This window comes from Ochlerotatus camptorhynchus, unplaced genomic scaffold (assembly GCF_037179485.1).
Source record: "Ochlerotatus camptorhynchus isolate MF236.1 unplaced genomic scaffold, CSIRO-AGI_Acam_v1.1 ptg000423l, whole genome shotgun sequence".
Taxonomy (NCBI): Eukaryota; Metazoa; Arthropoda; class Insecta; order Diptera; family Culicidae; genus Ochlerotatus; species Ochlerotatus camptorhynchus.
In genome coordinates, this window is record NW_027040909.1 from 1,567,897 (window position 1) to 1,594,281 (window position 26,385).

General features: G+C 37.5%; 1 protein-coding gene across 7 annotated transcripts; it reads left to right on the forward strand.

Annotated features, from left to right (window-relative positions):
* The first annotated feature begins 855 nt into the window (after positions 1 to 855).
* On the forward strand, positions 856 to 24,434 carry LOC135711159 (zinc finger protein 260-like). 7 transcript variants are annotated; one of them, XM_065233905.1, is made up of 16 exons: positions 857 to 1,127; positions 7,362 to 7,517; positions 8,012 to 8,150; positions 8,229 to 8,306; positions 12,169 to 12,252; positions 12,486 to 12,569; positions 12,849 to 12,932; positions 13,083 to 13,166; positions 13,365 to 13,448; positions 13,866 to 13,949; positions 19,060 to 19,143; positions 19,276 to 19,359; positions 19,434 to 19,517; positions 19,612 to 19,695; positions 20,063 to 20,273; positions 20,460 to 24,434. In XM_065233905.1, the coding sequence occupies exons 1-16, from the start codon at positions 1,113 to 1,115 to the stop codon at positions 21,124 to 21,126; spliced, it is 2,106 nt and encodes a 701-aa protein (XP_065089977.1). In that variant the 5' UTR covers positions 857 to 1,112; the 3' UTR covers positions 21,127 to 24,434. The 7 variants fall into 7 exon arrangements, with proteins under 7 accessions (XP_065089981.1, XP_065089977.1, XP_065089980.1 ...); XM_065233909.1 differs by lacking the exon at positions 12,849 to 12,932 and having other exon boundaries at positions 856 to 1,127; XM_065233908.1 differs by lacking the exon at positions 13,866 to 13,949.
* Positions 24,435 to 26,385: the final 1,951 nt, after the last annotated feature.

The window sequence follows — 26,385 nt, forward strand, 5'->3', positions numbered from 1 at the left end:
GTAAACAAATAATGAGAAAGTCACAAACGAGTTCTCATTTTCACTCTGAAAAAAAAACCACCAATTTGTGAGCGGTGTTGTAAGCATGTAAACAAAGGCAAAAAATTAATGTTTTAAGAAAAATAACTTGAAAATTGAAAGTGATCGACTCCGCACCACTCAGCATTTATCATGTGCTTTATTTTTGAAAAGAAATTTGAAAACACAGTCCTCATATTAAAATTTAGACGTCCAATTATTAGTAAACGGTAAACTATGGCACGGTAAGTTCATGTTTTTTTGTACGTTTATTGTTAATGCTATTAAGTAAACTATTAAAAAAATGTTTCTTCCGTTTTCTTCGTTTTCTTACAAGAGAGGCAGGAAATCTCATAAATACCTTACGAAATCATAGATGTTGATGTTAATGTTCGATGTTAGATCTTACTAAGGTAAAGCTGGGATAGAAACATCTAAAGAGACTGAATTTATAAAAAGATTACATGTCAAAGTTATCAATTATTATCAATTACAATCGATTATATGTCAAAGTCGTAGGAAAAGTTATTCCAAACGAGCAGAAGACCTTTCAAATGGATATGAAGTCGTCTCTTTATCCAATTCAGTCTCCTTAGAAAAATCATACATAAAAAGTGCATGATCCCTTGTCACGCAACAATTGAACTGACATTTAACAAGCAACAAAAAAATGTTGTTGATCCACACGTCCACAACTTTGCCACCTGGGTAGCTGCCCGTTGGTCGCGGTTTTCGCCTCGTACGTCACATTTTCGCTCGTCGCTTGCCGCTTGTGAATGACACGCACACAAGCTCGTATGCGCCGCCAGGAGGAAAAAGCGAGCCCACATTCGAAGCAGCAGCAGAGCAAAGGAAAGAAGTTTAGTGTAGTGATAGGAAAAAGACATATTTTTCCTACATCAGAGCACAAGCACCATACATAGCCGCTCGGTTTCAGTTTTTCGGTTCTTTTAATTTGAAATAATTGTACGCAAAGTTTCTCAAGTTGACGGAAATCGATTGCGTCCGGTCGCGGCAGAATTTCCTGAGTTTTCGGTGAGATTTTTCAGTTCAGTCCGCGTTGTTTCGTAAGGTGGAATTTTAGTTAGTTCGGAATGTTTTATCCACTGGTAAGTACCATGCAGCTTCTTTTTTTTCTATCCTGTCTTCCATTATTCCCCGAGCCGGAATTTCGACTCCTTATTTTTCGACGGTGGATTGTGGGTGAAAAATGTGATTTTTTCCTTGCATGATGGTGTGCACGCGAATGCCGCGAGCATAAAAAGGGAAAAGGAAATGCGAGCTAGCGAATGAGCGAAAAAAAGATGAAGGCTCACAAAATAAATTCCTGCACACTGCTGCTGCTGCAGCACGCGGTGAGTTTTGTGGGAGAGCAGCACCAATATTGGAAGGGTAACAAAAATGTCTCGCGTTTGCAGTAGCGCTACACGCAAAATGGAGCAAATGCTCATGTAATCAGTCTGCCCGAAATCCACGTATTATTCGCTGTGTTTTGATTGGAAATTTATAAAATTTACACTTGATTCATAGTGGGATATGATTTCCGTCCTGAATGGAAACCGGCAATAATTTTCGGCAGTCAGATATGTACAGAGAAGATTGTTCACAGGTCAGGGTTGGTACGGTCGTCGGTGTATTGGTGAGGGTGGGGTGGGATGGAGTTGGATCGACGAACGTCTGAAGAAGGAGACGAGGTAGTGCGCTCTGTGATGGCACGAAGACGCCCCGGCTCCTGATGCGATGTATTTTGTGGCTTAGTATAGCAGTGTTGCCAAGTTAGTATATCAATTATTAATTATTATTATTTATTCCGAAATCAGTGGCTATTGTACGTACACCAAAGATTAGTTAACATCGCAAAGGCAAACATCCTTCTGTTTTACAGAATGGGACGATGGATGTAGGACGGATCTTCCTTCCTCTAATCACTATCATGCATTGAGGTGAGAAAGAGACATTGAATTTCCTCCTATACCCATTGATCCATCGACTATCTACTTATTGGTAATTGAATTTTACAACGCCTGGTTGGTTTATTGCCCACCTAATTTAGCACTGAATGCGAAATTGCATTGATTGCTGTGAAATTGCATGCACGCGCATCTAAGTGTTTAATTTAATTAATTTTAAAAAAGTTTGCCTTAGAGGTCTATTTTATGTTTACATTTAAAGTTTTTTTTCCTTGATTTGTTTTCCGTGCTGAGCACCAATGCTACCGACGCCAGGGAGGCAGCTCCCACACCTGGACCCTACCTATCGACCCATCAACTCATGACCGGGGCCAACGGCTTTACTTCCCCGAAGGAATGCGTGATCAGAGATGTTATGCCTCAGAACATCCCGGCGGCGCCGACTGGTATTGAACCCAGGCCTGCTGGGGTGAGAGGTAATCACGCTTACCACTACACCACCGGCGCCGCTGTCTGAGGCGAAAAAATCTTTGGTCACGTCTTCCTTCGGAAAGACAGCCGTTGGCACCAGCGTATGTGTTGATGGGTTCGATATCTACTCAAGTGCGGGATACCGAGACTGACGGTAAATAAACAAATCAAGAAGAAGAAGGCTAGCTAAAATTCCGAAATTAAAAACTTTGGAACACTGAGGTTTGGAATAATACTACTGTGTTACCCAGTCCAGTGGCAGGCGCGTAGGCAACATGTTATACCGTGACAGCGGGCCCAGCACAGCAAAATAAACGATTTGAGCCCGGGACATGCTGCCTACTGTCAAACGCTGCTGTTAGTATAGGTCTTGTCACTGGCCTGGTGTTATCTGACTTATAACGAATATACGTTGTATACGAGTATCCCAAATACAACGTATAGTTCGGATTTTGTGGATTGAAAATTGGGATTTTTATAACAGCCCTACCATTGTGAGTGCAAAAATTTATCCTAAATTATCGCAATAGATCAGAGCACGAAAAGCTATCCTCGCTTTTTCCTTTTATTCTCCAAGAGATAGCAACAAATGGGAGCCAAAACAAACCCGACAGAACTGTCAACATTTGTGGGTAAGGAAAATTGATATGGATATTTAGATTAGGTTGCGTGCACTGAGCTATTGACCTGAAAATATGATCACTACTTCTAATGTAGTTGCAAAATTTTCTTCAAGGCAAGAGAGTCATTTCAAAGCAAACAAAATGATTTGTTTATGTTATAATCATCATGTCTGTAGGTTTTCTTTGTTTTTAAGGTGTTTTCATGTAGATTCTTATCACACTTTGCAATTTCAAGAGCACAAATCTCAAGATTTACGAAGTTTATAGGGGAATTTGCGTATTCTTGTCAATCTAAGGAGGAACACATGTATGAAGTGTTTGTTTGTTTACACGTCACTGCTGCAGGCTACTTTATCCATACTGCCGCTATTCGCATAACAGTCCTATGTAGACAGGAAATCCATAGGACATGGGACTTTTATGCGAATAGCGGCAGCATACCAATCGACAGAATTGTCCAAAACAGGAGTCTCATTGCGGAAGTCGAAACGAAGCATTTTTTATATGAAATGCTAGTCAAAAAATGTTTCATACAACCTAAAGCTATCGAATCCATAAAAAAACAGGTTTTTGTTTAAAATCAATAGTATGCTAATTGTTTTTCAATAGTGCTCAGTTGAATCCTCAACAACGAGAATAATGAACACACTGACAAGCTTAAATCAGTATTAACTATTCAATGGTAGATTGACAAACAAGAGACGGACCGAAAAGTTGTGGATCCACCTATAAGACGGAATTATACGGAATTTCATGAAACTTTTGGATTTTCACTATGAAAACAGCAGAATAGTCGTGCAACATTTGAAAAAGGCCGATGTTCAAAATGTATACAAACCAGTGAATGAATTGTAAATTTTTCCTCCACTCAATTCATATACATGTATCGAAATTGAAGTATTTTAGGCATTTATATTGTTCCCAATAACAATAGTAACTGTATCTCAGTACACAACACCCAGAATATACGAAAAGTTTGCAAACATACATGAAAATTTATAACAATTTAATTTTATAAATTAATAAGCCATTAAGATCTTTCAATGGTTACGCCCTATTTGTTAAGCCGTTGTGCTTGTCATCAGAAATGGTAGGCCCTTGCCTAAAAAAAAAGAAAAGAAAATTTTTAATCTACGTCAATAGACTTATCAATGGAACCTAATGGGACGAAAATAATATAATTTTTCTTGTAACTTACAAGTGTAAACCATTATTATAACTTCTAAAGATTTCAGAAATCTGAAAAACTTTGGTGCCAAGTGCTCAAACACCACCACAGTATTCGGCACTGAGGAAGTCTACAAGTAGTGAAAGCAGTTGCGTCCGGTAACCTCACTTTTAACCTGTGACCCAACTTTCAATACCAGATTTAATGCCATATTCATACCCAAATCGGTTGAAAAATACACTTAATCTTCTAGTTTACTCGATATCTATCCATTGCAAGCAATATTTTGATAATTGTTTATGTTTGAGAGTTGGTGCACAGGTAGATTGAGGTTAAGGAAACGCCACTGAGTGAACGAAATACGAGTATATGTCAAAAAACACAACAAGTTCACTATTCATTTAAAATTATGAGCCGCCAACGAATTGAGTACATTTCTTGGTCTATTTTAATGAAAAACTTTTACGTAATTTGTGTTCCGTTCATTTTTTGCCTGCGCTCGCTGCAGAAACAAAAAGTTTTTTGGTTCAATTTAATACCTACGGGACATTATTACTAAAATTAAGAGAATTGTGTTGTGTATAACTGTGACGCAGAGGGAGTAAAAACAACAATCTCGTTTCAAGGACTATTTTCGAAGGGCCGCAGTTGCATCAATTGTTGGGCCCAAAATGGGGACAGTAGGCCGATATTACATCCATGTTCCTCTGATTGTGCCTCTTTGAATGTGAAGTTGACAGGTTTTAGGAGTTAGGTAAAGAAGCGTGCGTTTGACTTGTACCACAGACAAACAGACACAACACTGGCAATTTGTTCATCGAACACGCATTTAACGGTAAATTTAAATGTTTTTAGTTGGTAGTACCACCACATGTGGCGCGCCGCATAGTCAATAATCCTTGCGTTTAACGTTTACACACTTCCGCCAATCTGTTCAGCGTACTACCCATCACAGTATACTCATCAGATGGCGGTAGTGTTTTACGACGATGTTTTATATTGAAAGATATTCAATGAGTTATGTCTGTTTGTCTGTGCTTGTACTGTCGCATTAATGGCCTTTCGCTCATTTTCAACTTCTATTTAATTTTCATACTGCCGTACTCTAACGGAACTATCTACCTACTAACTACACACTAAAGCTTCATGTTAGATAGCATTTCCAGGCGACTCTGAGGTTTTACATGTCAAACGCATACTTTACCACCTCTTCTTGTAACTTACAAGTTCAAAATACTACATATTAGGGTAAACCCTGCGGTACGTTAGAAGCGTTGGTTCCTATAATTGTGTACCGCAACTATTTATAGGAGTGTTAATGGTTTCATAATTCCCAAAAACAGTTGGCCTGTGCCGGCCGTTTTGAAAGCCATCATAATATAAATGATTCAAAATTCTGCACGGCGATGTAGGGGAGTGAAATCTTAAAATGCTTCTAGGTTAACTGCCCAATTTCCGGCCTATTAAGCACAACCGGCACTTAGTCTTTCTTAATCTAGTTAAGTTTAGCGCCAACCGGAATGTTATTATTACTGATGGCTTCCAAATGTATCTACCTTTCCGTACGTATCGTAGGATTTGATAAAGAGAAACAAATTGTTGAGATATTGTTAAAAGTCTAACACTCCTTCTTGACGCCAAACTCGGCCTACGGATTATCTAAACTTGGCCTAACGCATTGAAACGCTAATTAATTCACTTCGGCCTATCGGATGAAGATAAAGATTTATTGGGTCGGAGCGCTTCATTTGTATTTGAGAATATTGGGTGCAAACATTCATATCACGCGTTCTTATTGACTTCGTTCGGTAGCATTTGAACTAAAGTATCGCACTAAACGCATAATTTACCTGTTAAAGCCGAAATCATGGATTGTGTTTTCTGCTTGATAGACCCAAAATAGGCGCTTAGGCCGAAGTAGTTCTCTACCCTATTTCACAAACAATCTTTTATCAAATTTTCCATTGATTATATCTAAGGGGCTAAAAACTCAAGAGCTACTCAATAAACGTATTAAATTAAATATTCTTATACAGAAAGTGGTTAATACATATATTATGCAATAGGTAGATTTAGATTATTTATCACCCATAGCAACAAACAAATTTATTATTTTTACTTTTTTCATAAAAGCTTTTTTCGGCTTCTTAGGATGTATTCTTATCATTTCTCCTGGAAGTTTCTTTTGGCATCTCTAAAAACTTTCAGTACTATCGATTTGTATGGGTTATAATAATGCGCCATTTTTTCGTAGGCAGCATAAAAAAGTTTAAACAGCAATCAATGCTAGGCCCAAGCATGGGTCCGCGGTTATGCTCGCTATGGCTCCTATTAGTAGAGATAGAGGTGCCACTTCCTTGGGTTATAATGAATAAAATTAAGTCCACATACAACGAAATGATGTACCAATTTTCGATTATACCTATCCATATCCGTTTCAAAATTTTCGGGGAATCACGAATTATAGTGACTGACATTGTGTAGGCAAGCCCTACCATACATCGCGAGATATTGAGGAAATGTCCAGCTTGTACAAATCCTCGGTACTCCAACCCGACACGTCCATCATGACGTGCATCGTTTAACAGGTGTGGCTATCGGAAGGCTAGCAATGCTTAGGTATTGAATAAAATTCGGAAAGGATTAACAACTATTAATGTCCTTGTTTTTTATCAAGGTTTGACCAGGATCTCATGTTCGCTATTATTTTAATAATGCGGAAGGTCTGTCCCTTAAAACTGTTCTAAATCCTCCCCCTGTGTAGACAATCATTCATACAAACCTAGAAAAAATGTATAGAACACTCGCCAGCTCCCATCCCCCGGTACTGTCCATGGACATGGACAGCCCCTACATTCTATTGTTCGTTTTTTGATCAACATGGATATCGCATTTATGCGTAGGTACACTTTGGCAACACAGTCCGCGAATCTTTTCCGCTTCACGTGTAGGTATCCCTGTGATGATGTGCCATGTATCTCGTATGCGAATATGCCAAAAAGGAAGAATAGCATAAGAACTTGATTGATGGCGGCGGTATAATTCCCTTTTAAAACGCTTATAGCAAATAACAAACACGTTTTTTTTATTCAATAGCTATCATCTACGTGCATCGATGCGAAATATGCGCAATTTTTTTTTAATATAAATGCATTTTCTAATCTTTTCTAGCAACCAACTTTCGAGGATGGAGAGATCGAGCTTGCCCGGACGGAGATGCTCAGCCAGGATCCCATGGTCGACAATAAGCATTCACTCGCCGTGTCACTTTCGCTAGGGAACACATTAATCAATCTGAATAAGATCAAATGTCCACAATGCAGAAAGGTAAGAACCAACAAGTCTAAAAACTCCATACACTCCAGAGAAAGAGAAACAACAGAATCCCAAGCACCACAGTCAATCCTTTTACCTAAATGTTGACCCTCCTCAAAAGTCAACCCCCGCACGCCTCTCTAGCACTTCCAGTCTCCCGTCATAACATAAAACATGCGGCCATCCGTATTCCTTTGTTATTGAGTTGGTCCACACACAGTTCGGAGGAGAAACCTGTTCTTGACTCACAGCCTTATTGCTCCTTTTCTCGTTCCTCCTCCCCTTGTACTACACGCGCCTTTGCCTATGCACCCTTTTCTCCTACACCGCCGCGAAGGAGTTGTGTATATGGGAAACAAATTTCCAAGCCGCACCGCGTCTCCTATCTATACTATAGACCGTCAGTTCGATTGAGTCTCGGTTCTCTACATATTTTTTCTCTTCATTTTATGTTCTTTCACACGCACATGTGAATTGCGCGTACAACGCAAATAATAATCCAACAGCGCTTCGATTCGATGGAAGAGATGCAACAGCATCGCACCAAACATCTGACGGAGAACAAGTTCAAATGCGAGATCTGCGGCAAGGAGTTCCCCAGTCACAGTTCCATGTGGAAGCACACCAAGGCACACACTGGCGACCGTAAGGAAGCATGAATGATCCGTTTGCGACTTTGGAAGGCGCGTGGCTAATTTGAATTTTCGTATCATTTCGTTACAGGTCCATTTGTATGCCAGATTTGCAATAAGGGTTTTACACAATTGGCCAATCTACAGCGGCACGATCTGGTTCACAATGGTAAGTTGGAATGATTAAATTGCATTACCATAATACTTCATACCTAGTACTATTTATAATTGATTGCAGTTGAATTGCATAATTCAATTAACTATGGAACTAATGCATAGAGTGCAACATGGAAACTTTGATCAAATATTTGGATGTAGCATAATAATGTAAGAATTAGTATTGTTTTTTTTTTTCTACTGGAGTAGACCTTTGACGCAGTTGATTTTGTTCGGCAGCGACGGCGTGCATCGGCGTATCACTTTGGTCGTCGTAAAAATACTGCATTTTCAACTTGAATTTCAAGTAGGGGAAAGTGGGGCAATTTCGCCAAAGTGGCCACCCGTTAAAAAATTAATTTATTGAACATATTTTACAAAACAAAATTGTTGCAGGCTTAAAGCTAGAAGCCTACTTGAATACTTGAACTATCCATTTCATTTGAGTCTGAAAAATTACTTTTCTCTAGCGTTAGACGAAGTTAGACTAGCCCAAAATGTCAAAAATGTTATAAAATGTTTGAATCAGACAATAATCAGTAGTTTCTTATAACTTATCGTTAATATTCCTTCAGCAGCTATATAAATCAAGCTGAACATTGCATTAGGTCATAAGTAACATTGATCGATTCTCTTCGTCGGTTTTCTCTTTCGTTAATAACTTGGGCACATAACCGTTTCTTGTTGTGTTTTTCGTATTAGATGCAGGATAAAAGCTTCTTTTATCGATCTGTGGTATTATTATTATTATCCTCAGTTTCAAATGTCTTTGTTATTTAATATGTCACATAAAGGGTTTTAGTTTGACGTCCCCCCGGGTAATTCAGAACGTGTACAGTGGTGTATTATGGATCTTGGCTCTAAATGCAACTTTTTTTTTTAAATTATCATGGTGTGTTAACTGCTTTTCAGGGAGAGGGGGGGGGGGTTACTTTTATAAGTTTGAGAAAATTGCGTTATCTTTCGCTGATTCGGGTTTCCGTACCGCTTGCTTATCGCTAAGTTGTACATTTCTGGTTCTCGGAACGTGTCTGATAATTGTTTAAAAAAGTCTGAATTGGGTAAAGAGGCAGAATGTCTTTTCCCATAAGTTTAACAGATAACCAATTGTTCCAATTTTGACTTGTCACCTCTTTCTAGATTCAGCCAGATATTACTTTTGAATACTTATGCGTCTTTAAGTGTAGGGAAATGTAGGTAATGTCGGCCTAATTGTCCCTAATTTGGGCCCATCGCTAAACGTCGGCTATTTATCAATTTTATCTAGATGAACGCGTTATTGGGACGTAACTAATGGATATTTTTGGTTGCTATTGAAAATTTAGTTGATTGCTGAATTTATGTATGGGTCCAAATTAGGGACACTTAGGCCGACATTACCTGCATTTCCCCTATATCGGCGGTGCGCCGGCTCAAATTCATAGGCGGCGGCGTGGCACGGCGACGCACAGGTCTATACGAGAGTATTATAGGATGATCGCTCAACCGAGAAATAATCCGGTATTTGATTCAAATTTCAAAATTGAAAGCTTAAAAATGTTCAAAGCCCTGATTTTAAAAGTTTTACCAAATCCTGAATCTTGAATGTCTGTGCCTGGGATCTTGAAGTATTTTCAATGTATGAATTGACTAAATAATTTCTAGATTTCTAGAAGATAGCTCCTTATCTTAATAATTTCGTTAAAACCGTCACAATGTGTGCATAGCTACTTCCAGGATTCCCCTGAATAATTATAGTCGCTATATTTTTAGTATGGCGGATAGAATCTCGGGAAACAATTAAGCTGTCAAATAGCGGAACCAATCGAGCATATCACGACCAGCAACAAAAAAGAGCACATCATCTTTTGCGAACAAAACTTCGGATACACTTCGGACTCAAGGCTCACCTTCGCAAACTAACACCATCATGGGGTTGGAGACTGTTTTCCCTATCCGATGATGCCGTTAATTTGCGTTCGGTTTACGAGGAAAGCACGATCAAAGTTTTGTTTATATAAGTGGATAGTACTTTTCAATTGTTGTTCTACAATATATTGAATTGGTTCCGCTTTTTGGTAGATCGAAATTCTATTCGCCAGACTCTATGAATAATATTAAAATTGACTCTGACGTTTCCTCCCTTTACAATTATCTTAGTATTCTCAATAATTCTCGCGCAAAGCGCTAATTTCTCCATAATCCTATTAAAAAGTTACCCTCTGGAAATGTATACTTGTAATATTTCTATGAATTGAATTGGTTCCGCTTTTTGGTAGATCAAAATTCTATTCGCCAGACTACCTATATGAATAATATTAAAATTCACTCAGACGTTTCCTCCCTTGATTTTTTTTTATCATAACAGCATTCGTAATTTTCTGGAATCCTCTTCGGGAAACTTTACAATTATCTTAGTATTCTCAATAATTCTCGCGAAAAGCGCTAATTTCTCCATAATCCTATTAATTTATCTGGAAATGTACCCTTTCTATGAATTCTCTTGGAGTTCATCGTGGAAATCTAAACAGAATTATTATAAAATTAAATGATTTCTTATAAAAATTACTTTGAAATAATTTCCTAAAGTTTGACATGGATTCTACTGGAGATTTTCCTGCAATTCTCTTTTAAATTTCCTTGTAAACTGTGGACTTGTCAAATTCGAGATGCGATCAAAAATAGACTAGTGCGTCATGATTAGGAACGCGTCAAATATGGTGTTGGAACGGTATGTTGATCTCACTACACATCGCATTCATAATGATCAAAAGTTCGATGTCCCAAGTTGCAGGTTTGGTTTTATCATGCTCTTGTAGAAGCTCGATCAGACTTGGGGTAAAAACTGTGTTAGTAGACACCGAGATTTTAAATTCTCAAAATCCAGTACTTTTAGCATCTGAATTAAAATTACATTGTACTATGTAAAAATAATATAAAATGTTACAATTGCAAATGTCTCGATCAACAATAGAAAAGGGCCTACAGCTTTTGTAAACACAACTGTCAGTGCGCGAACCGAAGGTCGCCAATGGAAACCAACAATACTATCGGGACGGGAAGAGTGGGTGTTGGGTGAAATCTAAATTTGATGTTGTGATTTCGCTGATAATGATTACTCAGGTTGCTGTCGTTTTTATCGTTTAACGGTTAAAATATCAAAATTCAGAGCAAACAAATCTTCCTGTGACATCACATTGAAAACTATTTCTGCTATCAGTGAGAGCAAACTGAAAACTAAATTTGATATCCATTTTTTCTGTTGATAACAAAACAAGTATTCAATATGATGTTACGCTAAGGCAATGAAAACAAACCCGCAACAACATATTTTTGAAGAGCAAATGCATAGCAAAATGACAACAAAATTAGGTATCAAATTTGTCAATTGCGTCAACTGAAATCAAATTATGATTTCAGTTTGATGTTGATATCAAAACTTGATTTCAATTTGCTGTCATTTTGATGCTGGACTTTGCTCGGGTTGCATACGCGAGCTTCGGTTCACGCGAAAAGTGCATTACAAGTTTTGATAAAAGCAGATAAATAAAAAAAAAAATCAAACGCGTTTTTGCTCTAAATGCTCACGTAATTATTGCATGGCCCCCAGATAAGTCCAATTAAGGGAAATGTTTCACGAGAGGAAAAACTGGCAATTTACAATAACTAAAAAAAAATCTCAATGATGACAACCTACACTGTATTCGGATAACCATGCCGACATTCATTAGTTTGGTTCATACTGATGAGAAATACATTTACATCTGCTCATAATCCACGACCAATTGCCAGAGATGAATCAAAGAAGGCCGATGACACATTTTCTCTAAGCAAAGTCCTATTTTCTCTTCTCTATTTTCCGATTTTGATCACCTCACACAAACCGCGAAAATCAGGATTGAAGCCTTTCAAATGCCCAATCTGCGAAAAGTGCTTTACACAGCAGGCTAATATGCTGAAGCATCAGCTCCTCCATACCGGTAAATCTAAGCTCACACTCGATTTTCCCATATTTTATATTGCTTAAACAAACACTCCTAGGTTTATAGAATTAATTTCAAATTCAGATAAACCACACTTAGCTTCTTTTATTCATCTCTTTACGATCCCGTTCGCCCAGTCCTTTGGTTCCTACCCGTTCACTTTTTCACAAGTTTGATTTAACGTTCGTTGTGTTACTTACTTTAGTTTGTACATTTCATTTCAATTCCAGGACTTAAACCTTACAAGTGTCCGGTTTGTCAGAAAGCATTTTCTCAACACGCCAACATGATAAAACATCAGATGCTTCACACAGGTACGTACATATAATCCCTCAACTGCCTTTCGTTCTTTTACTGGTTTAATCCTTTACCATCGACAACTATCAGTTCCGTTATTTATTATCATCACACGACTAAATTTTCTAAGTTGATCTTTCGAACATATTTGCCTCCAGTGTTTCTATCCTATTATTTCCCGTTCACTTCCTTCTAATCATCCTATTTCGATATCTAACTCCATAAACGGTGACAAAGTTGATCTTGAATTTTGCTCTATTTTTCTCTTCTCGTTTCACCGATGGCAAACATTGCAGGTTTGAAGCCTTATAAGTGTCCAGTGTGCCAAAAGGCCTTCACTCAACACGCCAACATGGTTAAACATCAGATGCTTCATACCGGTAAATGTCGCTGAATTACAACATCAATAAATCCATCCCTATTAGCAATAGATATCCATTATCTCCTTGTACCCGTCCATGTTTCCCGTTTCGAAGTTTGCTAGAATTTGTAGCTGGCAGCAAATCTAACTCTGATTTCCCTTCTTCCAGGCTTAAAACCCTACAAATGTCCCGTCTGTGACAAGGCATTTACCCAACAGGCCAACATGGTCAAACATCAGATGCTGCATACTGGTAGGTCATCCAAGTTTGCGTTGTATTGAATAGAACTTCACTCTGTCCCTCAGAATAAAAACTTTCGTAAAACCGAGATTTTTTCGTCTGGAGAATACACTAATATTCGAACATCTGTTTCTCCCATTTTTTCTTTCCAATGTTTTGCAAATCTTGAAAAAAAAAAACAATCGAAAATTCCCCACATCCTGTTTTTAGGAGTAAAACCTTACAAGTGTTCCACGTGTGGCAAGGCATTTGCACAGCAGGCAAACATGGTCAAGCATCAGATGCTTCATACCGGTAAATCTTAGAACGCTTAAGTTGACTAGATTACTGAATCTCAAAGATCTCTCTTCTCACCTGTGTTAAACATTCAGACGAAAACTGTTGAAAGTCTCCCGCGCGGATGAGCATCTAAATTCGTTATGTTTCGAACAAAGAAAAACCAAAGTACATTTCTAGATTAATCGAATAAAAAATCTATTCAATTCTGAAAACAACATGCAGTAAAATAAAAACAGAAAATTCGATTTCACTTTTTCAAACTAACATATTGTGCTCTTAATATTTTCTATTTTGTTTCCTATTCATCATTTGTGCCTTCCCGTAATTCTGTTTTTCTCTTCATTGTTTCTCTTTCTCTCTCTCTCTCTCTTATCGACCACCTCAAATGAACGCACGATCTGTAATAACGAATCAAAACCCGACAAATTGCAGGAGTCAAACCGTACAAATGTCCAACCTGTGGAAAAGCTTTTGCCCAGCAGGCGAACATGATGAAGCATCAGATGCTCCACACCGGTAATATTTGCTTTCCTTAAATATCATTTTTTTTATGTTTTATGTTGTAAATGTTACGAAAATAAGACTTGAGAAGGCCTTTGCGGATATCGCTATGCGGTGATCCTTTTGATGTTGTCGCTTTTTCAAATTTAACTTTCTTAAGACTGACTTATGTAATGTTGCAATGTATTCCTCAAAACTCAACAAGTATTTCGTACACAAAACCTAATATCGCTTCGCAAACAAACACGTAAGGAAAGTTGCACTCGTCGTAGTTGAAATTGATGATGGAAATCATTGTTCTCGATGTTGATTCTGATGTCTGTGCTAGGGAAATGTGATTCGACGAGCGATGTTGGAAAGCTAGTGTGTTCGTCAGTCGAAAACTGTTTTTTTATAGAAACCATTTCGATGATGACAAGTTCCCATGCAATTTTCGTCTCACTTGGTTGGTTATTCATGATCTTTATGGTTAAATTTAGCAGAAATTTCCGTAGTTCGTGACCATTCTAAATGTGATGAAAAAAATGCTACCTTTTGAGAAATAATTTAATGATTTCAATGCTCAATAATTCAGAATTAACGTTTGTTTTGTATTTCATCTAGATTTTGGAGATTGGTTGGAGTAATCTACAACACTAGCTCGGACAATATGAACCCGCTTATGACTCTTCTGTGAATCTCAATACCAATCCCAAATGTTCTCAAGTCAAGTCTTGAAAACTTTGAAATTTCGGAAACATCCGAGCACTGTGTCAAACTTGTTTCTGTGTTTTAGAGGTGAATATAGAAACAACCAGTGCTGAATTTCTCTAGCCAACTGATGTCAGTATCAGTTCACAAAGTTACAAAGCGCGAATTACATTGACATCGTAAAGGGGCCACTGATATTATTGACAATTTTTCTTTAATACGCCAGCTAATCGAATACCGATCTTTAGAAAACTCATCAGTAATGTTAAAACAATTCAACGGTTATACAAAAAAGTTGATTTATTGAGATAAAAGGAAGACTTTCAACCTTTTCCTAGTGGAGTAGTGTCGAAGACGTATCGCCTGATATCATGCTAACTACGAATATCAGTGTCGGAAGTGAAATTCAGTACTAAACCAATATCTTACGTCAATTGACATTGTTGACAGCACGCAGCACTGCAAACAACATACACATACTGTATAGCAAATGTCCATGTAGATTACTAATAATATTCATTAGGCTCACACAGGTTAAATCCCATGAAATTCATGAGTACCATGGAAAGTGTGTGTGATCACCCATCTAATTGATGTTCATTCATAGCCCAGACAACCAAAAATCGTATAACAATGTACACACAGTATCGTAAATTGCTACAGTTTAAGTCAAAATCGCATATAAGAAGGGCATACCTCGCATTATGTTTAAGTTATATCGTATAGAATGCAAATTTCCGACCTATATGCGATGACTTATTTTTCCGTCGTACTGTATCCCAAATTAAATCGGATTACATCGTAAGACTTTTCAAAATGAATTTGTTATTACAGATTAAATCGTGTAGGATGTTAAATCAACTCGTTTAAAATTAATTTTAAAAAATGCACGTATATGGCCTCCACTTTTGTACGTATAAGCCATTTATTTGCATCCTATACGAATTGTTCGTTTGTATATATGTTTGTACATCACGAAAACAACTTTGAATATACGTGCATTCTGGTTGTCTGAGAGAATGTATATGTCCGAAAGATTGAAAACATTGGTGGTTCTATTGCAAATAACCATTTGTCGAAACATTAAAACAATATTAGATTTTTCTCAGTGTAGCTTTTCACACTTCTGTAGCATGAAATGTGTATATTGTGTGGCAAGCAAGCACAATGATACTCTATGACCAGGGAAGTAGAGAAAATTTCCAACCCGAAAGATTTCCTCCACCGGACCGGGAATCGAACCCGCGGCCTCCGGCTTGGGTGTGCCTTTACTGACTTCTGAGGCCCACACCCTAAACATATTTAAATGTGAATCAATGTTACACATGCCAAGCTTCAGCTTCTGGTGACCGATCTCAACACCATAGAAAAAGTACAGGTCATGGTCAAGGGTTGCAAAATTGGATCTCAAAAGATGGAGAATGAACACCAAGTAAAAGGACGCTTGATTCATCAATCATCAAATACAAGCTACGATCAAAGACGCGTAACGTGACATACAAACCAAATGACAAATACATCAACAATGTAAGTACAGGTCGGACTCGATTCTTGGTATTCCAAATTATTTTCTCATCCTCTTCGATAATCGAATCTTATGGATCATCGAATCAATATTTTTTAGTTTTATTTAATTTTTTTGTCATGGATTATCCTATCCGTAAAAGCATATCTAAAATTTGTTGTTTTTTCTTCAAAAGGGTGAAACTGACCATTTTTTTTATGAATATTAGAAAATTGTAGTTTTTACCTTGAAAAGAATGAAATTATTTTTTAATTTTGCTTTTTAAATCACGTAATCACGTTATATATTTTTTAAATTATTGTAATACACTTGAATAAAAAATGGGATAATCAAATCTTACAGATAATCGACTCCGACCTGCATTTGTTTCTTATGGGAAATTTAATGACATTTACTATGAACGACTGAAACGACCAGGCAGCCTTTTTTTTTTAAACGATATATTCTTGTAAAACCGTCATGGGAAGATTTTTAAGATTAAATGAATTGGTTAAAATCAACTTAATGCATAATCAGGGTCAATCCTTAATAAAGCTAAATAATAATAATAATCAGGGTCAACACAAATTTAATAGTATCCATTGAAAAATCTTCTGACTGATGGCGATTGAGTGCAACCGGTTTCAATTTGTTTGTATCTAACTCTCATAAGAACATAATGATTTTTACAGTCATACCTCGATATAGCGTAACTTTTTTTTTATATAAATAAGTTACGTTTTATCGAAACAATACAATAGTTAAATAAAAAAAACAACCAATTACATCCCGAAAAATTCAAAATACAATATTAACTTAGTTTAACGGCCTCAAAACCAGCTGCCAAAGAATTACACTGTGATAATTTTCTTTTAAATTACGCTATATGAACCAAAATTTACGTTATATCGAGGTTTCTACTTAAATCATACGAGCAAAGCAGGTGTCACCGATGTTAGAAGGGATTTTTCCGATAAAAATCAAAATAAAAAAATACATTGATGTTTTGATGTTAGATGTGGTACGTACACTCCCGATCATAAGTATGGGGTCACCCTTTTAAAAACATGTAAATGTTTTTGCTCATATCTCTGCCATTTTACGACCGATTTCCGTTATTTATAGGTCATTTGAAAAGTATTGGCTGAAATTTAGTTTGTAGGTAGCTGGTTTAATATATTTTACTAAAATTTTACAGGTTTTCTCAGAATTGCGCCGGTCAAATTTTGAAATGAAAGTGAAAGCAAATCCCTTATTTTATAACCATCGAGATATGTTTATGAATTTTTGGTTGAAAAATCTAGAATATGCTGTAAATCAATCAAATAGTTATTCAAGTCATTGCTCAAAAGTATGGTTTGTCACTGTTATAAGTTTACTTGGAAATTAAGTATAAATAAATGTTAAATATGTGGCTATATCAACGAACTAAGATCAATTCATTGCCTTTCCAATATTGCAAAGAGAATTAAAATTGGACAAAAATGGCAGAGATATAAACAAAACAACATTCCCAGGATTTGTTTTGAGGGTGACCCCAAACTTTTGAGCGATGACATGAATAAATATTTGATTGATTTAAAGCATATTCTAAAATGTTCAACCAAAGTTTCACAAATGTATTCGGTGAGTAAAGAATAAGGATTCTACTACCACTTTCACTTATAAATTTGACCGTCCAAAATCTGAGAAAATCAGTCATGAATATTCACAATTTATTTAAATAAATAAAATAAAATATATTACACCAGCTACATACGAACTAAATTTCAGTCAATACCTTTCAAAAGGCCTATAAATGTCTAAAATCGGTTGTAAAATGGCAGAGATATGAGCAAAACACCTTTACATGTTTTTTAAAGGGTGACCCCAAACTTATGATCGCGAGTGTATGTTGTTGGACCTATTTCATCTGTTTTTTTTTTAAAGTGCACTGTTTTAAAGGATGAACATTTGTTACTTAGGACCTTTTGAAAAATGATGCGAGAAACTTAGGATTTACAATTTTCTCCCCACTTGCTGTTTCGAATTTACATTACACAACATCTAATATGTCAGGCAAGCTAGGATTTAAAGCATATCATGCTGATGGCGGTGGGTATGATTTTGGTCTGATCGAGGATCATTTTTTAAGGGTTGAAGATTGGTTCAAAATTTGGTGGGGCAACATAGGTCACGGGACAAGATGGGCCATCTATTTGATTTTTTTTATATATATTTTTTATACTGTGAAAAAAGCATTGGGCTGCATTAAGCCTGTTGATTTTGGCAAACAAATAAATTAATAAATGTACTAGCTAACCTATCTTGCCTCATCTTTACCTATCATAGTGTTTACCATATAATATACGAACGCAACAATAGAACAGGCTTAGAAAACTCTCAATTAACAATTGTGGAAGTTCTGAACACTAATATGAGAGCAGGCGTTTAAGTCCGGACGTAATAGTCATGCAGAAGAAGAGTATCATTGCGGTACCTCTCGCTCTAGCCTAGTCAGTTTTGATGCGCTTTTCGCTAAGTTCCACGCTTATATATGAATCAAAAATGATAAACGCCTTGAAGCACCTCAATCGACCCCTCTGAAAGTGTTCAAGGATTTATTATTTGCAAACGATAAACTTGTGTCTGCAATTTACTTAGTTTTCTGATGACAGATAAAAACAATTAAAAAAGCCTCTATTCCTCGAATGTACAAACAAAAAATCCTCGGTGGAGATAAAACTCACCGCCTTTAGTTGGTATGTGTCACAAACGCATCGCTTGTTGAAGTTTTTGAGTGATCCGATTAGACGTAAACAATTTTGATGAATACTGAAATGGTCTGTGAAACCAGCTATTAGTTTAGAAGAATAGAATAAAACCTTAATATATGAGTTAAAAAGGATAAGTTAAATCATATGTTTCTCTCTCCTCACACCACCTCAACAGGGCTAAAACCGTACAAGTGTAGCACATGCGGCAAAGCATTCGCCCAACAAGCCAACATGGTTAAGCACCAGATGCTTCATACTGGTAAATAGACACACTTAACTTTTCCAGTACTAACCTAGATCGTAAAGGTAGAAACGAATAAGCATCACACAACAAAAGCTCAATCCTGATCAACTTGCTAAACATAGGGTTTCCTTTTCTCGCGTTTCTCAGGTATTAAACCATACAAATGTAGCACGTGCGGCAAAGCTTTCGCTCAACAAGCGAACATGGTTAAGCATCAGATGCTTCACACTGGTAATTTTTCACAATTTAGCTTTAAAAAAAATAGTTCCATGGAATTTTCAAAATCTTCCCTCTCTTCTGCTTAGGAGTGAAACCCTACAAATGCTCAGTATGCGGCAAAGCGTTTGCGCAGCAAGCCAATATGGTCAAGCATCAGATGCTGCACAGCGGTAATAGAACAGTCCCTGATGCCTAAATGCGGGGCCGTTTGTTTATAATTGCATTTCTTTATCAATTTCCGGTTAACACTTCGGGTCTGTGCAGGAATTAAACCATACAAATGTCCGACTTGTGACAAGGCTTTTGCCCAGCAGGCTAACATGGTCAAGCACCAGATGCTGCACACTGGTAAATAATAGTTTACTTAATACCACTACACTTTCTCTCACCATTTATGTGCCCGTCAGAGTTTAACATAACTTAGAAACCACTTTTTCTGTTACGTTTAATTTTTTTTTTCATTAACATTCCTCACTCTTGTGTCTGTCACGTAGTTTCTGTTACCGTTGATGAGCATCAGATCGGGTTTCTCCTCTAACAGTAAGCGGAAATTTGAATGGAACTTCGCAAAGAACAGCTTTAGCAATCGAAATCAGATATTCTCAGTTCAGAATCGAGTTCGATTTGATGCTCATCCGTTTCACCTTTCTTCTATTGCATACCATCGTAAGGTTTGAGCCATTTATGTTAATGTCCCACTTAATGTCCTACCTAGGTGAAAAACCATTCAAATGCAAGAGCTGTGATAAAGCATTCTCACAACGTGCCAATCTCAAGAAGCACGAGATGGTGCACCTCGGAATTCGTCCGCACACATGTCCACTGTGCTCCAAGTCGTACTCGCAATATTCGAATCTGAAGAAGCATTTGCTGGTGCACCAGAAGCAGTCGCTCAAGCAGCAACAGCAGAATGGACAAGTCATGGTGTAAGTATTTAGCCATGTTCGAATTCGTTTTTTGTTTTGTCGTAGCGTGATGACAAATTACACACATAGTTGAGTTACCGTGATAACATTTAATGTTTGGTTCATACTGATAGCAAGTTTATCAATACAAGCATTAACACTGGAGCAAGATTGTTTCTGAAACTGCATTTCCATTTCCTCCACCAGGATCCTTTACAACTGCCAAACCTGCAAGATGCAGTTTGAGAACATTCTCGAATTCGAAAGGCACACCAAGCAGTGCAACGAGCTCAACAATGGTAATCATGGCATGAAGCTGGAACACATCAACATAAAGAGCGAAATTGACATTGATGGTAGCTCCAACCCGGGAATTGCCCAGCACATCACTATACCTCACAGTCAGTCACAGCCTCCAATGCATATCCCGTCAGCTATTCTGACATCGGTGATCTCATCCTCGTCGACAATGGGCAACGGCCATATATTGAGTACGGCACATGTCCATCATCCTACAGTTGGCCATCCGCAGCATCCTCAGCAACAACACACACCTCCAGCTCAGCACCAACAGCAACAACAACAGCAGCAGCAACAGCAACAATCAACAGCTCATCAGCAGCAACATTCTCCTGTTACTCATCAGCAGCATCCGTCACTCCAGCAGCAGCACAATCTCCCTATCCACCTTCAGCAGCAGCTCTCACATCACCTAATATCCTCGCACCTTCCACACCAGGACCACGGTCCCAGTGATCTCCACCATCAGGTAAACTTCCACCATCCACATATTCCCCATATTTCGAACCTGCCACACAAGATCCTATCCCCGCTGTTCCACATCCCTCCATTCAATAACAATCACAGTACATAATGGAGCGTTCGGAGGGGATCCCTATCGAGTGGAGGATCTCTACAGGCTACCGTAGCAGCAACGACTGCAACAGCTGCAGTAAGTCCTACCACGTCCGACACTGGTGAAGAATCCGTAGACGAACAGTGGAAAGGTAGAACATCAACGGTTGCACTCCACCAGTCGCCACCTCAATAATGCTTGAATGCGGCAAGCAGTAACTCTAATCAAAACTAGATACGACAGCCAGGATGCAAGGTATAATGGCCCTACACTATTATAAGAATACTCAGAGAGTATTACTGATATAAAAAAAACAGCAATGGAAGTGTTGAAACAGTTCTGCTATTATTAGGATTTTATAAATATTCTACTACAACGTTGCAGTAGACAAACATGAACGAAGGCTTTCTCTTCTTAGTTTACTATTGATTCATACGAAAGGAACAACGGTTTAGTTGTTGACTAGGAATGTAAGGAACAAAGATGGAAATCTGATTGTTGATAAGCATGTTACTTATATTTGCGAATGTGGCCGTGCAAGCGAACCTTGCCTCTGTTTCGTCTTTTTAACGACATCTCTAGGGTTGTAGGATCGAGGGTGACGAACCTGTTTAGGGGGAGTCTCTGTTAATAGATGTTGATATAGGAAGGGCAAAGGAAGAAAAACGTGTTAGATAGGATACTGACAAATGGAGAAGAGGGGACGGAGCGACAGAAGAGACCAAGATAGAAGAGGGATTGTAGTAGATACGAGTTTCTGTTTCGTAATCATAAGCAACCTGATGTGATATTTTTCCCGGCGTGTGAAGCAGAGTTCTCTCGACTGCAACAATGCACACGGGTGAAGAAGAAAGGTTAAACTAGAAGGATAAAGGCGTAGAGAAAGGAGGGACAGTGTAAGGAAACCGATGTGTCATTTGAGGTGAGTTCGTTGTTTTTTTTTGCGATTTTAGTTTGCTTTATTTTATTTCTGACGGATTATGTTCTAGAAGATGTGAATATCGAATTTGGGTTGGGATTACTGTTGACTGTTCAGTAGTTTTTTTTTTTTCATTTTGGATTGGGAATTACTGTTGATTCAAATATACCAATATCAAGCATATAACCTGGTGATTGATTTGAAGGTGTTCTATGGCTAAATAACTCAATTCGCTATACAAACGTAGGGTAAGGTGGGACAAGATGGGTCAGCTAGTACATTTAATAATGTATCTGTTTGTCAATATCAACACGTTCAATGCAACCCCAACAATGGTTTGCTTTTTCAAACCAGCATTGGGGCTACATTAAGCATGTTAGTGTTGACAAACAAAATATGAATAAATCAAGTAGATGACCCACCTTACCGCACTTAGAAACTGCAATGTTAAGCTAAACACAAACTCAGTGCTTTCTACTGCACCTAGACAAAGAATGAACAACTCTCGTGAACGTAAGCAGTGTAGTTCAATTCTGAATAAGAAGCGGAGATTGAAGTTCAGTTATCGAGGAATAAATATTCTGAACTCAGCGTACAGAATAGCATCATGCGTTCTTTTTAACGGATTGAGACTGTTTGAGAAGTCCTTTGTTGGCGAATACTGGGCAATTTTTTTGAGAAGGCTGATGCATCCTGGATACATTTTTTGATGAATTCCGGGAATAAAATTGGCACATTCACCATCTTTAATTGATCGATATTGATTTCAAAGCAGCGCAGGTACGATTCAGTGAAGATTATTCTAGAACACGGTGTTCCGTTGAAGCCAATTAGATTACTTCTTGTAACGCTTTTTTCTACATGAATTGTATACAATTCGGAAAATCATCTCATTTCCCCGAAGGTACTCGTAACTCATTTCAGTCACAATCAAGTTCGTGCAACTTGAGAATGTACCTTGTCTACTGTGGCATAATTGGCAATATTAAAACTACTTACCTGCTAAGGACCGTTATTAATGTATCCACTGACTATCTTTTTGACGAGTCCTGCAACAAACAGAAAGCATTGAAAGTTAGAATGTTCATCATCTTGCTTTGCTATACACAAACCACACAATTTCGACTGAACAGAACAACCTAACCACTTAGCACCTAGTTCGATATTCATCTATCCGCACTTTGAAAACGAAGGAAAAATTTCAACAGTCCAACAAATGATCAGTGTACATAAACATTGCGTAATATACTAGCAGTAAAAGTATTAGAATACACAAATTTAGGTTTACACATAAAAATTAAAAGAAAAGCGACAAACAGGAACCAGAAGTCATTGCAACCATGTGAAAGAAAATGGGAAAATTTGAACAGTAACGATCATAGCTAGTGATAAGAGCATACAACTAGACATTACACAGACACTGTAGCAACAGCAGCGGCAGCAACAACAAATGCAAAGCACATCAGCACCCGAACCTAATCTAGTGTTTGTTTTGCCATCATGGATTTTAGATATTTTGTTTTGTGATTTACACACGCTTTGGTATAACGAAGTATCTATACCTCCATAAATGAACGAACGTTAGAAAAAAAACTACAACGCGACAGCAAGAGTTAGTTTTTGCACCTATCCAATACTTACACTAATCATGTATATGGCTAGCTCATACGAGTAAATATCGTAGAGGTTATAAACTACCAAGATGAGAAGAATTAAAGTTCGGGCTACAGTTCCTAAAAATCATAGATTCAGAACCGAGAAGTGACAGAATACAGCGAACGCAACAAATTATGAAAAAGCTAAATCTCAAAAACAACCATGAAAACATTAGTAACGCTATTGTAATTAGCTTTAGTATTCCAATTAAATTCTTTTAGTCAACCAGCCAATTTCGCCTTTAGGTTTACGATCTCGTAGGAATTTACTTCGACGTATGTGGTTTTATGATCTCACCACACACACAAACACACGCCACAAACATCCGTTTATCCTTGTGTATAACTTGATTTTGTCATTCTTTTTTTTCAAACAAGGAAAAAGTAAAATATTTGCCATTTTCTGATAAACAAAAAGAAAGATCCAGAAACTATTTGCTCCTATTTGTGCTAGTCTTCAAAAGAATGAGAAACCAAGTAATGCTTAATACGAAAACTCGTAGGATTATAATATGTGACTAAACTGATAAAAGGAATGAATTTATTCACCTAATCACTCTAATAGCAGTATAGTTTTACATCTATCTAGTAACAAAAGAATAAATTTAATCTCCAAGCCAGAGACTGCTTCAGTGGTGAATGGTAAAGGAAACGGTAAAGCGATCCAATGAATGGGGGACCACCAGTCAGTAGTGTCCCTCGCTCGAGAACATCATACTTAAGGATTGTTTCGTCCCGTTTCCCACAGAAAACGACTGAGAGGTAAAGATTTCGCTTGAAAGTGCTTTTAACTACGTATAATTGTAAAAAAATAATAATGAACTGACGGACCTGCACGGTGCACGATCTTGCGCATTCATATTTACAAAAGCATACTCAAAGGTCTTCCACTTGTGGCGTTCTAACAAAGCTGACGCATTACTTTCCGTTAAATGCTAAATTCCACTACCGTGCAGGCTTACACGCATTGATATGACTCGTGAGTGTTTCCCTCGAACAATTGATGCAGAATAGGTTTTATTTGATCTTCAAATTCAGGTTTAGGTTTACTTTTACTAACACTTAGTGAGTAGAACTCGTGCTGTGGGGTGATCCTTCGATCCGAAACATTCGCGCTAATTTCTATGATCATTCAGTAAGGGAATCCCTATCTCCGATCAGGATCACCCAACCACTAAAAATGATAAGAAGCAAACACACACACATACATACATGAAACATATACGTATAAGACTTAGGACTCTAAACAATTGGTTATAATTACAGCTATTGGTCACTATTGGATACTGGTAGCGATTAAACTGTATGAAAATAATTACACAGAAAATGAGTAATATTAGAAAAAAAAAGAAAGCCAAGAAAAAAACGAAACTCCATTAGCATTAATCAAAAACAATATTTTAACCCTCCCCCTCCCCCAAATCAATATCGACACAAACATACAAACAAAATGTGAGAATCGGAAAGATCAAAACCACAATGATAAAAAGGTGATAGACGGGGTATAGAAAAGCCGGATTTTTGTTTAAATTGATTTGTTGTGAGAAAATATAAAAGTGCTTGAGGTCCACAAAGTGCGTTTCCAGGGCAGGAGTGCTTCTAAGAAGAATTTCCTGCGCAGGACGTAATCCACATATACAAACACAAACAGACACACACACACCTATATACATATGGCTGTTGATAGAAGAGCGTGTATGTGTTACCTATTATTAAACTGAGCTCTGAAACGCAAGTAAGTCTATGAGCAGTTGCACGAAGGACATGATAGAGAGAAGAAAAGAAAAAGAGTCAGTTTGAGAGAAGAGCAATGCTGTTAAAAACAGTTTTATTTAGCTATACAACATTCAGTGCAAATGAAAGGTAAAAAAGCAACTCCACAAGGAAAAGAAGGAGATAATTTTTTAATGAACAAGATAGAAAGTAACACTTTTTATATTGTTTTTTAGATGAGTCAAAGTTAGAGAAAGAAGAGAGAGAGATAGACAGTTGGTGCGAGACAAGGGAAAAAAGAGAGTTTAATTACGTTGACAGGTTACGCCGATTCATTACGCAGTGCGACACATGATTCATAGTTTAAGTTTGAACCTCCCAACTACTATCCCAGTTTATTTGTTTGTATACCAACACATAATGTTAGACCACACACTACTTTCACACGAAACAATTTGTTCACGCGAACAAAAGGCAATAGTTTTGATGACATGTTTCCTTTTTTTTTACTCTTCTGCAGCGCTGCAGCACAAATGTTTTCGTTATATCAATTTGACACATGAAATAGTTTAGATTTTTCACCTTTTTTATACTCCTTCCTATTATTACTACGATACACAATCAAATAAAATTTACATATAGAAGCTTATAGTAATTAATAACGGGCAATATTTGACTGAATGAATCCGAAAATTTTCCCATCTCACATTCTTTGTAGTGTACTATAGATCCTAACTTACCAGTTCGTTCATGAAAAACTTCCCATAACAATTCGACTGCTCTGTGCGATAGATCTTGGAATTCAGTCCAGTAGTGGTGTCCGTACAAAGCAGTTTGGATAGCGAGGATTGAATCTGTTCAAAGGAAATTCGATTGTTATGCCCTTCGCTGCCTTCCTTGGAATGATCCAGAGAACCTTCCGCCCTGCGACGATCGTTGTCAACTCCTGGGTCTTAACACTCTTGAACGTAGACGGATGATTACTGCACA

Bases quoted from the DNA above. Each gene is read 5' to 3' on its own strand.
- LOC135711159 (XM_065233905.1), top strand. The intron at 13,950-19,059 runs GTAATATTTGCT...CCACCTCAACAG, and splicing joins GCATCAGATGCTCCACACCG to GGCTAAAACCGTACAAGTGT. The intron at 19,360-19,433 runs GTAATTTTTCAC...TCTTCTGCTTAG, and splicing joins GCATCAGATGCTTCACACTG to GAGTGAAACCCTACAAATGC.